The 16231-nt window shown below is 42.0% G+C and overlaps 1 protein-coding gene across 1 annotated transcript in view; it reads right to left on the bottom strand.

Annotated features, from left to right (window-relative positions):
* Window positions 1-16231, bottom strand: part of PHACTR3 (phosphatase and actin regulator 3) — a gene marked incomplete at its 5' end in the record, with an annotated part of 96585 nt that overhangs the window by 14405 nt on the left and 65949 nt on the right. Inside the window, one exon of the mRNA XM_080354618.1 lies at window positions 11591-11744. Coding sequence (XP_080210744.1) covers window positions 11591-11744 — 154 coding nt within the window. The remainder of the gene's footprint in view (window positions 1-11590; window positions 11745-16231) is intronic.

Below are 16231 nucleotides of genomic sequence, written 5' to 3'. Positions count from 1 at the left end.
TCTGGAGCTCATCAGAGATGCTGTTCATGGCTAGAAGTGTCCCAGAATGTCTGGAATTCAGCTAGAGTGCTCACTGTTGCACAGCTAGTGTTAAGATCCTGCAATACTGTCCACTTAACCTATAAATAGTTACCCACACCAACAGATGCCACTGCGATGTGCAACTGTGGGATTTGGGTCACTGGAAGAAACCACAGCTGGATTTGCAGAGAACAGACAAAGAAATGTTGGTATGCGTAGCTTGTCAGCCTGCCCCTGCTGACTGTATGTAAATTCTCCTCCGCCCCCTCAATTAATGCAAAATTATTTGAGAATGGCCATTCTCCCCTTGGATAGAAGCTGCTGAGAATTTCCCCATGCAATGTGAGCTCTGGAGGATCACAGAATCACAGAATGCCAGGGATTGGAAGGGAACGCGAAAGACCATCTAGTCGCATCCCCTCACTGAAACAGGAACACCTAGATGATACGCTGCTCTGTTCTCTGTAACCTGTATTTGTATATAAAGGAGCCTTTGACAATCTGCAAAGTCTGTGAAATGACAAACAAACATCTGCAGGCATGTTTGCCATTGCAAAGTGTTGCATAAAGCAACAGCCAGGATTTACCTCAGAGTTGGTGGTATGAAGCTGTGTGACCCTACTAACCCAGCAGCTTCAAACTCGAACAGGAGAGGGCAAGCCATTGCACTTTGCAAACTGATTGTAGTGTCAGGATTCATGCCAAGGGATAACTTTCTTAATCATTGAAGTAAATCAAGGAAAACGCTGTGCTCTCTTGTCTTTGTGTAATCTCTATAGAAAAAAAAATGAAATGATAGTGATTCTTAAGGTCGTAAATGCTCCAGGGATAGACAGTCCCTGCTGGGACCATATGTAGGATGACACACCTGCTACCAAATTGTGGGAATCTCTCTGGGAATGCTCCCTGGCAATGCAAGTACTTTCTAGTTCTCTCCTGTCACTCGCCCACACAGCATCTCCGAAAGGATGGGGTATCCCTGCCTTCAGAGAGTGTATCACCATCTGTTGTACTGTTTTCTCTTTCGTGTGCACTATTGTCAGCCCTGCGTTTTTCAGCACAGAGCTAGACCAACAGCTTGTCCTCGCGCTGGCATTAACCACGGCTGGCCAGGGCCACGGAGCCTTTGCCCACAGCATGCTCTGAATCCTGCTTCTTTACTGCATCCCCACTTAATTTATTTTAATCTTTTGCTTTTTTTCAAAATTTCTCTAGAGGTTATCTGTTCATTTTTCAATGGAAAGAGTGTTCCCACTGTCAGCATGTACAAAGAAATGAGAAATTCCATTGACAGCTCAAAGAAGTGGCCCAAGTACTCTGTAGGAATATGAGTCCCCTGGCCACAACGGCAGGAACAATAATCTGTTTTGTAGTTATTTTGCCAGCAGGTCTCATAGTGCTCTGCAAAGCTAATCTGCGTGGTTATCTCTGCTCTATAGAACAGAAAAATGTGGCAAAGGGTCTTGTCTGGAAAACCAGACTGGCAGGTCCTCCAGGGATTTATTCACTTCTCACTGCAAATGGTGTTTTAGTGATTCTGGTTTTCTTTGGTTTTAAATTGGGCTGTGTGAGGAGTATTTGTCACTTGATGCCACAAAGTGTGACACAGAGTGTTAGACAGGCTAACTTACAGGAAAATGCAGAGAGCATTTGAATTTTAAAATGTCATCCTTGCATTCTGTCTACTCTTCCCCAAAGCTTTTTGGGACTGTCTTTAGTTCTGTTTAAGATCCTATGTGGTAATGTAAATCCAAATAGAGGTCACTGACCAATTTCAGTCAGGATGGAAAATTCTGAGCTTTTGAAATCCAGGTTCCTCAATTGAATAAAATGTAGGAGTTTAATTATGTAACATTTCCTATTGACCCGAACATTGAGTTTTGACATTACTGTTATGGTTTGTTGTGGTACAACACACAATGTCTTTTCCTGTAAAAGTCCAAGGCTGCAACAGAAAACGTATGTGAGGTCACTGTGTTCTTGGGAAAGAATTCAGTTTTACCACATGCGCGCCCCTTAGAGTCGCTTTCTGTCTGCAGAGTGGCTGCTGGGCTGAGAGGCTGAGCAGGGCAGTGTGAGGAGGCAGTGACCCCGTCAGATCTAGAACAAGCCTCTTGTCTCTGCACACAACCGTCATCATACACTGGTTTTCTAGGCTTTTGTAGCATTTCTTTTGTCATTGCAACTGATGCCCAGCAAGTTACAGGCAACACTGCATTTGAGTCCCCTAGAAAGTCCCCACCGACCCTGAGCTTCCTGCTCTGATCATCCTCGCAGAACTCAGCTCGGGGTTTGCACACACCTGCCCTTCTCTGCTACCTTGTTCCTTTACACTGCAAACAAGCTGCAAGAAGATTTCTTTAAACTTCATTGCATTATGTCTACAAATACGACTTTCCTTACCACATTAGTACTGGTTTGTTTAACCTTTTATTGAGGAGGAAGATATTTTTCCCCTGTTGGGTGGTATTTGAAAGTGCTGTAGCTGCTCCCTCTGATAATTATAATAATAAGGCTGCGGTGCAGCCTGGCCAGAAAATGGCTTTTGCAGACACCCTCAGATTAGCCAATCTCTCCGCAGTAGAACAGCTGCTGTCTGGAGAGACTGTTTTCTGGCTTTTTATTTTTTTTAACATGATTTCTGAAAAATTAATGAAGTATTCATTCAGAATTTAATTTGCTTAATGAATATGATCATCTCAAGCAAATGACAATGGCTGTTCATCTGTGAGCCTTGCTTGATTTTGAGGGCTTTGTTCAACAGCGAGGCACTCGTGGGTTTGTTCTGGTGTTTGTGCCTGGTCTGAGTAGTGATTTGTATAGTTTTAATAAAATAAAACAACTGTCATATTTTTACGACAATGGACTGACAAGATTGAAATAATCTTTTTCTAATGGGATTTAAAGTTCAGATTTTACCAACGTGCTGCTTCTTCAGGTGTGTTTCCTAGTTACCTTGGTACGGTCCTCTGCATTAGTGGACTTTCAACAGGAGGTCCTCAGCCTCCAAAGGTGTTATCTGTTCCTTTTTCATTTCACTAGGTAATTACTTGAGTATGGATTGAAAAATCTGTGTCTCCTTTTTTATCTTTTGATGTGTTACATGCGACAGCTAAAGCAAAAGATAGAAAATGAGAGTGCCTTCCAGAAAAAACAAAAACAATCTCCAGAATCTGGAGAGGTCAAGGTAGCGTGTTGGCCACTTGGATGATTTAATTATCCTGAAAAACAGATACTGAAGAAAACTTGCAGTGCTCTGTTTGACCCAAGAAGCTCCCAAATTACACACAGAAAGAGCAAAACCCCCACAAGACCTGATTATACATCTGCAGCTTGCCAGGTGGGCACAGGCAACAGAATGAAAAAGACTTAGCTAGAACTACATTTTAATAATTGATATGACTGTACAATATTTATTACAGTAGTGTTTGATTAAAAACAATGACCTTCTGTTCTGACCTGTTTTCTCTCTTTCCCTCTCCCTATTTGCTAAATATTTATTTCCTTCATTTTTCACCCCCCTTGCCTTCTCTAAGGTTATTTCAAAAGGGCAGAAACTGTGCGAGCCTGAGCCAGTTTTTCTGTATGAAAACAGCATTCATGCCTGGGAGGAATTAAGATCTTGAATGAACCAGGCTACAGCAGTTGTGCTCAGAGCCACGAGAGGAGGAAGCTGTAGTAACTCTAACACTATTTGGAGGGCTGGCAACTGCACTATATTAATTGCACTTTCCTTGGATCACATGTGGTGAGCCGGTTCTTGGAAAAGAGTCCAAAAACATGCTCGTATTCTTCACAGAGAGGTGCAGATGACTCATGCTCATAAATCAGTGATGAAATGCTACTGGTAGGAGCCATCTGCCCTCCAGGTATGGTATGTGCAAAAGTGCCACCTCACTGGAAGAACGCTTTGTCTCTTCCCTTTCCCAGACTAAAAGCCACACCATGAATTTTGTGGGAGAAGTGAATTCTACCTGCTTTGGTATTCTGCAGGAAGTTCACAGCAACAGTTATGGTGTAACTCCTTTATAAATATCCAGTCTGCATATAAATTTCATTAGGTTTAAAAGGAGTGGAGGGTGGAGAACCAACACAACACCAGAACTACTCCCCTCCCCACTTTTGTTCTTATGTGCTTTCAAGTGGCAAGTCTGAAACTGAGTATGTTAAAGCTAAAAAAACATGCAGCCAAACCCTCTTCTGGCTGAGGTTTTTGCTTATACCATTTAATAGTCTTTCAGATACACACTGTCCATCTGGTCTTCTGTTTCAACTGGAGTGATATAGGTGCTTGGTTTCAGGTGTTTAAAACATTTTTCCTTGATTTCTTGAACAGATTTAAAACAAAAAACTAATCCAAAATAATCTCAGTAACAGAGTGACCATCCCCAAAGTGGTGAGGGCTGCCACAGTGAATGCCTGAATCCCTGCGCAGCCCCTGGTTTATCAGTAGCTCACAATTGCTACAGCATATTGTTCTGGTCAAGTTTTTGTCATAAAGCAGCACAAATGGCTGTGACAACCAGAGCAGCTTACTTTGATCTCTATCGATTAAGCTCTGCAAATTAAATTAAAGTAATTTCTTTCCGTAATTACTTGTGCTGCAGATCCAAACTAGCTGAAGGACCTGAATCATAATCCAGTGTAAGGTGAGGCATTACAGAGCATCACTGCCTTTCTGCAGATTCCCCTTTTGGTTCATGACTGCTCACCACTGTACAGGGCTGGGACCCAGATCTTCAGGCATGTGTAGGATCTAAGCCTGAACACATGCTGCTATTTGTAGGCAGTTTGGCAAGGCAAAACAAATGCACTATTTTCTCCTTATAATGTTTTTTCTTATTTAATTACACTTGCTTTAGCAGTTTTCCTGCAAGTTTATTTACATAATTATGCTTACTTATGACACATTACATCCTTCTGAACTCTGTTTGTTTGTTTTTTTTTTTTAATATTTCTTGTTACACACGTTCCACTTATCCTAGAAGACCTATTCCAGGAATTGACTCAGTGTCCCAGAAAAGGCCCTGGTTATTTCTCTTTGTGTCTGCACCTGCGGCTCTGTTCTTCCCTTCCCTGCTGTGCACTGACCTGCTGCCCTTGCCTTCACTGGGCTGTGGAAAACATGTTTGATTATGAATTCCAAGCACTGGAGCCGTAGAAGTAGAACAGAGCAGTGCAAGGAGTCAGTGTCTTCGCAGAAAACGATCTCTCATCAGCTGTGCCCTGGACATGTGAAACCTTTTCTTGTCCCCAGGCAGAAGTAACTGCTCTCTGCAATGACACATCCCCATGTTTGCATAAAGTATTAATACCCAACATTTTCAACAGGAGGTGCATAATGCATCCTTAGTGATACAAACCTGCAATGAGAGCAGCTTTGAGTAATGTATGTTGTTTGAATGAAAACCTAACGCACATGACTAAATCCTCTCTGTTGCAGCCCTTTATAAATGAATTAGTGTGTTCAAAAATTCTTGCCAAACATGCTGTGGACCGGTTTGAGACAGCAAATTGCTCTTTCTGGTTCAGCTGCAGATCATGACTCTTGCCCAGAGCTGACAGGGTGCTCCATAATTGATTGCACATGCACTGTGCTTCATTACTGAAGGAAGCAAGGACCTCTCATTAAAGAGCTTCTGTCCAGAGGGTCCATTATGATCACACACTCATGGTGGTTAGGATTGTTACTTGCTGACCAGGGATTCATATTTGTGAAGTTCATTCTATTTTTGCAAGTGTAATACCTGAAAGGGAACAAAGACTACCTTTCTCAAGAGCTCTTCGGTCCTGAAGAGAAAAGGACACGGTCGCCAAGGTACGGCATGTACGGATGTACTTGAACATCTTCTAATACATGTATTTGGGCTGCAGTGCAGCTCCCTTAGACCTGAAAAGCCCTGTAAACAGGAGGCAAAACTGACTCATTTCTTGGAGACCTTAACAAAAGAAGCTTTCTCCCTTTCCTCCTCATTTTTATCCTTGAAGACTGTCTCAGGGTGACTCTGGCAGCAGACGCCAAGCCTCGGCCCCCTTGACTGTAAGGGCACTGCTGTCTGTCACTGGGTACATAACAGGGCTTCCAATTGTGTGTCACTGCCTGACACCAAGGAAAGGCATGGGAAATATTAATGCCTATGGGATCCAGATATCTAAATCCTGGAGGAAGCTCTGAAAATCTCAGCTATCCCTTGTACTTCCCCCATTCTTCGAGTCCTTCTACCCCTGCCACCCTAACCTTCACAATATTTTTATTTTCTGTAACCTAAGTGCTGTCACAGAAAAGGGACAAAACATGAAAAAAATCCCAAATCCTCACACAGCACCAGGTTTAAAAAGCACTTGGGCACTGTGCAAGATGTGAATAAAATACTGCAGCCACATGCAAATCTCCAACAGCAACTCCCAAGCCGGTCCCCGCTGCCAGCATCTCAGCTCGCTGTCTAGTGCAGAGCAAGGAGAGCGGGAGACTCCCTTGGTTTACGCGCATGCCCACAGAATTAAATTGTAGCTCTATTTATAGCTCTTGTCTCATGCGAGGAGCTGAGGCTTTCACAGACGCCCACACTGTGCTCGCTGGGTTTATTTTTAGCATCAGTGACAAGGTTACCTGGATGATTCCTGCCAAATAAAAATGAAATGAATTAAATTGTACACAGCTAATTAGCAGTGACAGATGATCTTTTCTTTGTGCTTGCCCCTGCCTTTCTGTCTCCAAAATAAATCTGTGTCAAGTCTTCCTAGCTTTCTGAAAACAGGGCAGTTCCCTGATTTCTAGTTCAGCAAGTGCGAAATTTGAGCACAGTCGCAGCTTCATCAAAAAACCTTAATAATCTCCAGGTGAATTTAAGCTAGTCTCCAAACTGGGCTCAGTTTAGTATGGACTTAATATTCTTCCGAATTAGGGCTACTAGTGGTTTGTACACCACCACCCCTCTTTTGGTCAAATAAAATATGCCCCAAAGTTCTGTGGATTCAGCCCATTTCCCACCGAATCTCCCAGTCTGGATGGCTGATGCCTTTCCAGTCAGAGCTGCACTGAGCCATTCCTGGGAGGAGGTGGCACTGGACATGTTAGTCTTGAGAAATGAGCACAGCTTTTGTTTTGTCCGTAGGTAAAATCTTCCTTTGTGATTGCTCTATGTCGAACTGTCACGGTCTATGCTTTTAGGCTGCAAATCTGAAGTGCCGTTTGCTCAGTATTGTTCTGTCTCCAGCAGCTCTGTGAACTTCATGCTCTGTTACATGAGGCTGAGGTGCAAACCAGGGTCTCATCTGCGTGTGTGTTTAGCTACGTCTGCAGTTTCTGGGCAAGTCAACTTGCAAATGCCTTTCCAAGAACCTCAAGGCAGCACTAGAACCACAGATTCCCAGATGTGGTAAAATATTGAACAAAGATACCTCCTTTTCACTTTACATTGCCAAGAAACCTTGCCCAGCATGATTCACTTACTCATGCCGAGATTTTCAATGTAGCAAAGATCAGATTTAGGTGCTCAAGTTTTGGTTCCGCTATGTCTCCACAAACCCATCATTCTTCTTGTCTGACTCCTTTTATGCTCACACTTCGGCATCTGAATTCCTGCCTCCGTAATCTTTTAAGTGCTGCTTAATGCATCATGTCTACTTATGCAAATATCCAAGGAGGTGAAAGAGAATATAAAGTGAAAATTACAAGTATAATCTTTTCCAGGAATTCATGTTTTCATTGAAACATTGAGTAATGTGTCTTTAACCGTAGTTACACAAAGCATACTTGCAAGTACCAACCACCCAGGCAATTCAAACACTAACTTTCTAAATAGTGAGATATCAAATTTAATTAAACAACCTTTTCCTGCATCGCTCTTCAGTCTAGCAACTATTTTACTCCTCCAGGTTTCAGCTTAAATCCCTACTAGAACAAAGTGCGTCTGTAAGGCAGAAAGCAGTTATTACAAATAATTGTACTTACAAATGTCTTTTCTGCCTCTTGACACAAAGAGCTCTCAATTCACTGAATTCCATCGAGGGCTTATTATCTGCACTCCGAACACATAATAATGGGAACCAAGACCTGTTGGGAGCCCTTTGCCTAATGCACAGTAGAATATTGCAAGTGCACACCATGGCCTGGGGCACTGGGGAGGCATGAATTACTAAGAGAAAACACTGCGGGAAAGGGAAATCTGGGGAAAATGGAATACTGCCATTTTGGATGGAGGAGGAGTGAGACGTGTGTGTTTCCACGGCAACAAGTGGTAGACTAAATTGGCTGGGAGCACGAAATACGGGAAATACACTTTTCAAAAGCGGCAATGCACGTAAATGAATGCTTGAATCTGTACTCACGCTGCTGTCAGTCAATAATAAATCTGAAGTCAGTGGACTTGCACTGCTGCAAAAGTAGAATCTGGCCCAAAAGATCGAGCAGGATTTCTCAATCTCTCTTTTGAGACTGAGTGAAAAAGTGAAGAAAAATAGGGATTTTGACTGCGTGAACACCCATTAGCATGATAGCAGAGAGCTGACTTTCTGAGCAGGCTCACAGCTACTGTTGAAATGTATTATACCCAAAACCATTTAAACAAATACAGTAGTTTTGAGAAAATGTTGTTCTTTTGTACGTAGACACTGTTATTTGGTAAGCTTTGCACATCAGCACAGCTTTCTCTCCAGAGTATTAAGCTAGGTTGTGTTAGCTGTGGGACTGAGCCAATTTGCTAGACAGCTAGAGACTTTCAAATCCCTACAAATGTGCTGAAAAATATTGATCTAGAAAATAACCACCTGTTTAATTGCCATTCTTATGCAGACAGCCATCAAATAACTAATCTGCCTGTACATTATTCTTGTGTGCTAAAGTACAGGCACATGTAGATTCAGAACTGAGACAACAAGTCCCGTTGCTGTTACCAAAGTGTTACTAGCACAGCAGCAGCAACGTGCTCTTATCTGCTTAGGCAGTGGCAAAATCATACAGACGACAGACATTTCTATCTGATCCCATTTCCCAGCTGGTGCTTCACACCTGAACAGTGTGTTCCTTAGCTATAAACTTCCAAGTTGTCTTAAAGAGACTGCTGCACAAGCACCAGTGAAATGAATGGATTTAAAGACCTCAAAATTTCAATGCAAGATTTTCACTCTGTCCACTGTGGTTACATTTCCATGCTACTGCCAGGTTGTGCTTGGAGTGAGGACTGTGGGGTAGCTTGGGTTTTGTGGAGAGAGACTTAGTCAGAAACTCCCAAGGGATATCTCTATGACTTTGACTCTTTGGCCTTTATCAGTACCTTTTTTTTTTTCTTTTGAACATGGACTTTCTTTTCCTGGTGTAAATATTTTTCTGCATGCATCTACCACCTGAGCTTGTTTCATGGTCATGTTCTATTCTGGTGGATGAGTAAAGAGCTGAGCTCTGCCAGTGCACATATGTGCTGGAAGTTGTGTGGGAGATCGCTTCCAATCTGTTTTGCCATTCCTGGCTACTCCAGCAATCTCTGCACCGTCTGTTCCCTGAGATGCTCTGAATCTTCCACGTTCCAGGAGGAAGGAGCTAAATGAAAGTCTGTCTTCCAGCACTTGGAACAAAGATGGCTTTTAGCCATCCTTTAGACGTTACAAATGAGACTAATGGCCTGCACCACAGATTGTTCCACAAGACCATAGCAGACGGTACGTTGGCTTCCTTCCCTGCATTTTCCTACAGACAGTACATTTCTGAGCTTCTAGTAATGACCAGTCCTTTTCTTCACAAATAGAGAAGTTTCCTTTTAAAGTCCTTGTACTGACACCCAACTTCAGGTATGCCTCCTTTAAAATTATTCTTTAGACTCATTATTAAGCAAGCTATATGGTAAATTAAAAGAAAGGGCCTGTAGTTATAACACTTGAAGCTGCAGTTCCATTAGAGCTTTCATGCTAAGAGAATTCAGGCTGTATTGAAAAGAGGTGTGACCTGGGCATGAGATAATCTTCTCACTCAGTGAATATTCTGTGATGGTGCAACTTGGTTTTAAGGATGAAGAGGGCTGGAAACCATATATTTTATATTTTAGAGATATAAAATTAGGCTCCTGACCCATGAAGATATTTCATGAGCTATTGACTGGCCAAAATACTGGGACTGACAATATCAGAGTGCAGCTTGAAATATTTCCCTGAAATGAATGCACAAGGTTTGCAAGGTCAAGATGATCAAGGCCATGGTCAAGGTCCATGACAATTTCCCTAAGAAGATGGGTATTGATGTGGCACATCAGTGACTTGGTCTGCCTGTTACTCTTGGAAATTAATGTAAATTGTAATGTGATATTTTCTACTTATATGAGATATACTTGTTTTTTTTGACAGGGAGTGTCATTTGCTGTTTTGTGCAGTCACTAGTACAACATATTAATCTCCTTTTGGTGTAAAGTGCTACCATGTTACAAACAATAAGCAGCAATCACTGAGATAGGAGGAAGGTGATTATTTCATCTCTAATACTGTAGAAGCATCGTGAAGTGCACCCCAAATCTCATCTGTTTTCATTTAGCAGCTTGTTTCTGAGCTGAGGGCAAGCATGATGATGGCAGTGACGTTTTCCTCCACAAACTCTGGTCCATTAGGACTTGTACTCTGATCCACATGCGTGCTTCTCATTCCCTGTCCTCTGAGGCAAAGTTTAATCAAATGCACACACATGAGTGAGCTAGCCTAAATATCAATAAATGTTTCTTTCAGGAGAGGCTTGAGATATTTAATATTTAATAAGCCTTGAAAATGAACTTCTGTTCGTGTTTCTCAATTTGATTTCAAGCATTTTGGTGACGAGCGGTGCTCGCTGTCCCAGTGTGGGCAGGCACAGCACAGATTATTTAACAATCCACTTTGTCTCATCTAAAATATTCATGTTTGCAGATATCCAAATGAAGCTTTTAAGAAAACACACACAAAAACCAAATGGTGCAGTCTGAGCCTCACAGTTTACTTAAATCTTTGCTTTAGGCTACATGCCACAGTAATGCTGTTTCTCTCCAAGCTCCACCCTGTTGCCCTGGTTACTGATCCAAACCAGACCATCCGCACCATCCCTGCAGCTGGACTTACACAAATACCTTGCCCATGTGAGGGTAATGCTGCTGATGTTGCTTCTTCCTTAAAGCAGAAATACAGCCACCTATGCATGCAGCAGCTTTCCCCTGTGCAAGTAAATATGCAGCTATTACAGTTGCCTTTATCCTCAAATTCAACTAGTGCTGACAAAGCAAAATTATTATTTCTGTTAAAGCACTAGCCTTCTTGGAGGACCTCAAAATCTGGATTATGTCAGCAGAGCTGCAGCTAGATTTGGCAGAATTTTGCCTCCCACATTGACTTTTGTCTTTTTTTCTATTGAAATCAAGGGAATCCTGACTAAAAAAAGGAATTAAGATTTCTTTTTTTTCTGCATGCCCAACTGACAGCTGAAAATGTGCTTTATTAGTTTGGGCATGATTCACTGCAGGAAATGGACTTGGGGGTGGGTGACAGCATCTCATCTGACAGTACTCAGAGGACACTCCATCGTAAAGGGAGGTTCCTCCCTGGTTTTAGACAGACTTACTTTGAGAGTTTCATTTCAATTTGCTGCCGGATTTCCTGTCTTTCCTCATCTGTCCTCCTTGGGAAGATATTCCTGTCTTCCAGCTCCTGCTTGCTTGGTCTGTTTCGTAGTTTTACTGCCAGCAGTTCTTTCTTGCATTTTCTTGGCAAAGTACCTGGGTCATGCATTGAAAAGAAAGTTATTAGAAAGACAGCTCCTGGAGATGAAACGTGAGCATACCAAGAGTGGGAAACCTACAGAGTGACAGCAACCTATACGTTAGTGTGCAAGGAGCAGTTGTACACATAAGTAGCACTAGAGTTGTGCAGGGCTCATACACAAAACTGCTTACAAATGCAGAGGTGTTGGGGCATGTACAGCTTCATCTCTGTATCACCAGGAGTAGCTAATGGTAGCTGAAACAATTGAAGCTGTTGCTTGGCACGTGTGTGTATATATGCATTAGGCCTTTCCCTCTGAAGACAGCAGGAACAAACATTCCAAGGAATAAAAGCAAAGGCCAGGTTTCATCATGATTTGCAGAATGCTGGCAACTTAATTGGACGTTTGGGCAATAAGAAACAAATACTTACTGTGATTGCATGACCTGTTGTGATTATTGTAAAAATGTAATAACGTGTTTTCCATCAAACCAGACAACCTAAAACATTGCCATTACAGAAGAAGTGTTCACGGGAGAATGTGCAGCAACTGTTTTGAGTAGAAGTTTACTGCTCTTTAGTGTGCTGGGTGTTGAGTTCTTGATGCTGCCCCTCGGATGACATTAGAAACAGCCTTTCACTCTAGAGAGAACTTTGAGCTTAGGTGTTTCTGTATTTCTGGTGTAACTCTTTAGACTTCAGCAGGGTAAACAAATGAAAATTGGACTCCTGAGTTTATAAAAACATTTTGCCCTGGTTTTGCAAAGGTATGCAATTAAATGGCTGTAAACTTAAACTGCTTACAAAGTAGAAAGCCGTCTTTATTTTCAAATGCAGATTCAAAGTCTGAGGTGATATCCTTATTTAATGGGGGCAGATTGCTTATGATGGAGCAAAAAGAAGAGGGAAGTGCTATTGGAACCAGTGAGCTGATGAGTCCTACTGGTAGGGCTGCAATGTTCCAGCAATCATGTTACAGGTAGGTTGTCAGCATGTGAATTTACACCAGCTCCCTGCACACCTCTAGTGCAGAGCCTCTGGCTCTTCTGGTATCCAGTCCAGGGCTTTAGCAGAGTCTGAAAATTATCATTGCAGATTAGCACCACCCAGATGGGGTTTAGAGTCTTGTCAGGGTGTGCAGGAAATACAGTTAAATCTTTATATTTGCTTCATCTTGGGAGCACAGTGTGTAATATGAGGTTATTTTGGTTTGGTCCCTTTTTACTTTAAAGCTGTTGGGTTGTAGGGCTTTTTATAGTTATTTTTTTAATTTAATGCTTTGCCTTTTTGTAGAAAAGGTCACCTCATTTTTAAAGAAAATGACATTTAATTGGTATTTTTGTTTGGTATTTGAGATAGGATTCAAGTCTATTTTTAAAAGGATGCTCTGGAAGTTAGCAACATGCTAAATCCTAAATAGATTCTCATTCCCAAATATTGCAGTTTTATTTGCTAGGGATCTGTGTGCCTACATTGTCATTGTTGCTATTGATCTTGAATTTCTTTATCCGGAGAGGAGTCTATACCACATCCACACATACATGTTGGAAGTCTGGGGCAGAGAACAGTTATGGTCTCACTGTGTAAGCAGGGACAAGTCTCTTGATAGTTGTAGTGATTGAAAATTAAATTTTTCAGAAACCATAATCAGCTCAAAATCCCGCTTAGTGTCTATAAGTTGTGGCCTTCTTTAGCACCTTCCTCCTAATACTTTCAAAGTCTGTTGTAAAGTTAAGTTACACTACACAGCCCTCTGAAGCAGTATGTGTTTAACAGATGGGTAAAGAAGTTAAATGATTTGGCTGCTGCTGCACAGAGCCTTCTGCTAACTGGATATACAACTCCACCAGAAACATTTGGCTCACAAAGTCAATGGGAGCCTGTCAAGGTTTTTCAAGCCTCCAGCTCACTGAGAGTGGGTGCAGAGTGGGTGTTTGCTGGGCTCGATACACACAGCACGGGAACCAACAGAGTTCCCTCTGGAAATAATCTGAAGCACGTTTGGGGCTGGCAAACTCCCAGGTACTCCTGAACATGTTCTCATTTTCACCTGGAGATTTTAAACAGGCGGTAAGAGGCATTTGGTCACTTCAGGAGATTGCTGCAGAGAGACTGCCCATGCACACGAAGCCCAGTGTCTGCAGAATGTGACAGCTATAAAACTACTCGCAGTGCCATACTATACCTGTTCTTTGGATTGTGGGAAGACAATAGCTAGAATCATAGCGATTATTTGCTCAGATGAGGTCAGGGCTCATTTTCTGCTATCGCCAGTTGAAACCAACGCTCTGCACATGCAAGACTAGACCTTCTCACAAGCAGTCAGGCTTCGAAGCTGATGTGTGTGATATTGGCTTAAGCTAGCTCAGTGTATGCCTTAGAGGCTTGTATTTCAAAGTGAGATGGAAAAATGCAATATTTTGCTTGAAAAAAAAAAGCTGCTGTTCATGGCCTAGACTACTCCTGCTCTGCTGCACACTTTGTGAAATAAAAGATACAAATCATATCTGAAAAATCTCAACTTTAACCCAAATCCTGCTGTTGTATTCGAGGAATGGAGAGCGTATAACCCACTCAGGATAAGCTCTGCTCACTTCATCCAGATGTCTGGATTTCTAAAGGCTTATGCTATAGCCACTCCCATGGTCCATATGTACTGTTCACTGATTAATCTTTAGGATATTTCACCAAATAAAAATGCCAGAGATCTGGATTAAACTGATCTGTTTGTCTAAGGAGCCATTCCCCGTGCCTGACCAACTGGGTTATTTCCTGAAAAATAAAACCTGCACAACAAAGTGAAAAGAGGGAGATGGTGTTACCCCATTCAGGAAGACAAGCCGGAAAACATTGTGTGATTCATCTGTTTTCATCTTGACTGGCCCACTGATGGCCAGCTCTGTTACTCCACCTCCTGCAGAAACTCATATCTGATGTTTCAGAATTAATAAATAAATTAAACAAAACTAGATTAAAAAGAGGAAATAAACTCCCAAACTAGTTTTCCCTATATCAATTCTAGCACCCCAAGGCACATTCCTTTCTGATGGCTATTTCAGTGGAAAGTGAACCTGCAAACACCCTTATTTCAGTATTTTCTTCTTAAGGGTTATTTTTCCTGGTCCATAAGGCATGTTCAACACCAATATGCCCCACGACCAAGCTATCTCAGGCAGGATCTTGGCTCTGGCTTGTTTCATGATTTATGACAGCTCAGCTAGGTCCATAATAAATGCTTTGAAAATTCACACCCTCTTCATGCTTGGTCTGCAGGTTCCTGACAAAAGTTCCTGTTTTAATTCAGTTAAATTGTGACATTTAATTTCCTATATGTTTACTGTTCTTTCTATCAAGCAAAAGGCAAACCGTTATGCATGCTGATGTAAAAGACCTTGCTTGCACTAGTAGTTATCAGTTGCAGGCTACATGCTAGTTACATTATTTTTTAAACTTGTGTACAAATTTACTGTCTTGCTTTGTGTTTCTAAAGGTTTCAAAGTATGATTTATTGAGTAGAGTGCTAATGGGAAGGTAAGGCACAATTCCTTGCTTTTTCCAGAGTTATCTGTGACCTGTATGGATCTCTCTAAGCATAGGGCTGTTGCACTGATGCACTGTTCTGCATCACCGTGGCAATGGCAGAACTGGTGACGTACTAAGCAGTCCACTAATTGTAAAGCAACTTTGGATTCATGGATAGTTTTACCTACTGATTTGCAAACCAGCCCAGATATTTTAAACTAGAAAGAGTCTGGAGCTTTTCAGGGAAATATTTTGGTGCCATTCCTGTCACTACTGTATCTCTCACTCCTCTCTGAAATGCACATGGGTGCATTTGGATGAATGCTGGCACAAGCAGTGCCACCCAGTGTCAAGACCAGAAATGCCTTGTGTCTTGGCTTGCTGTCAGTAAACGGGCCCCGCTATCATGTCCTCAAAGCTGCTTTCTCCTCAGGGCTGAGGTTATACCACCCCACACCAGGACCTCTGAGGTTTAAGTGGCTATGCTCCCTAGCTTGCCATGTACCCATCCATGGCAGCCTCCTTAGACATCAAACAGCTGAAACTTTGCATGGCCTGGGTTTTTGCTGTACCCCTAAAATGTGCCTGAATTTGAACACTGGCAGACCAAGCACCAGGCTTGTACAAGAAATTAGGTCTTTTGTAATGCATATTTGAAACACGCAAGGACAAGGCAGTTTGCAATGATCTTCAGCCATTTAAAACAAAATGATCTTAAAGCTCATGTCTTATGATCACTTGGGTAACTTTTAAGGGTGTATGGAATACAGTTCTCAGTGCGGAAGATGAAGTTTAGGTATGAGAACACTCAAATGCCAAAGAGTGAGACAGAATAATTATGAGGAGGAAGCCTGCATAGCTACAAAGAAAGAAATGAGTGAAACTTCTTCCTGAAAATAATTCTTGTTGAAGTTGGGAAGGGTTTTGCATGGAAAAAGGAGTTGTTTTCATATCTGGGACCTCTTTATCAAATGATAAA

The sequence above is a fragment of the Nesoenas mayeri genome, assembly GCF_963082525.1.
Source record: "Nesoenas mayeri genome assembly, chromosome: 16".
Classification (NCBI taxonomy): Eukaryota; Metazoa; Chordata; class Aves; order Columbiformes; family Columbidae; genus Nesoenas; species Nesoenas mayeri.
Note: the sequence above shows the minus strand (reverse complement) of the source record. Positions and strands in the feature narration are given on the sequence as shown.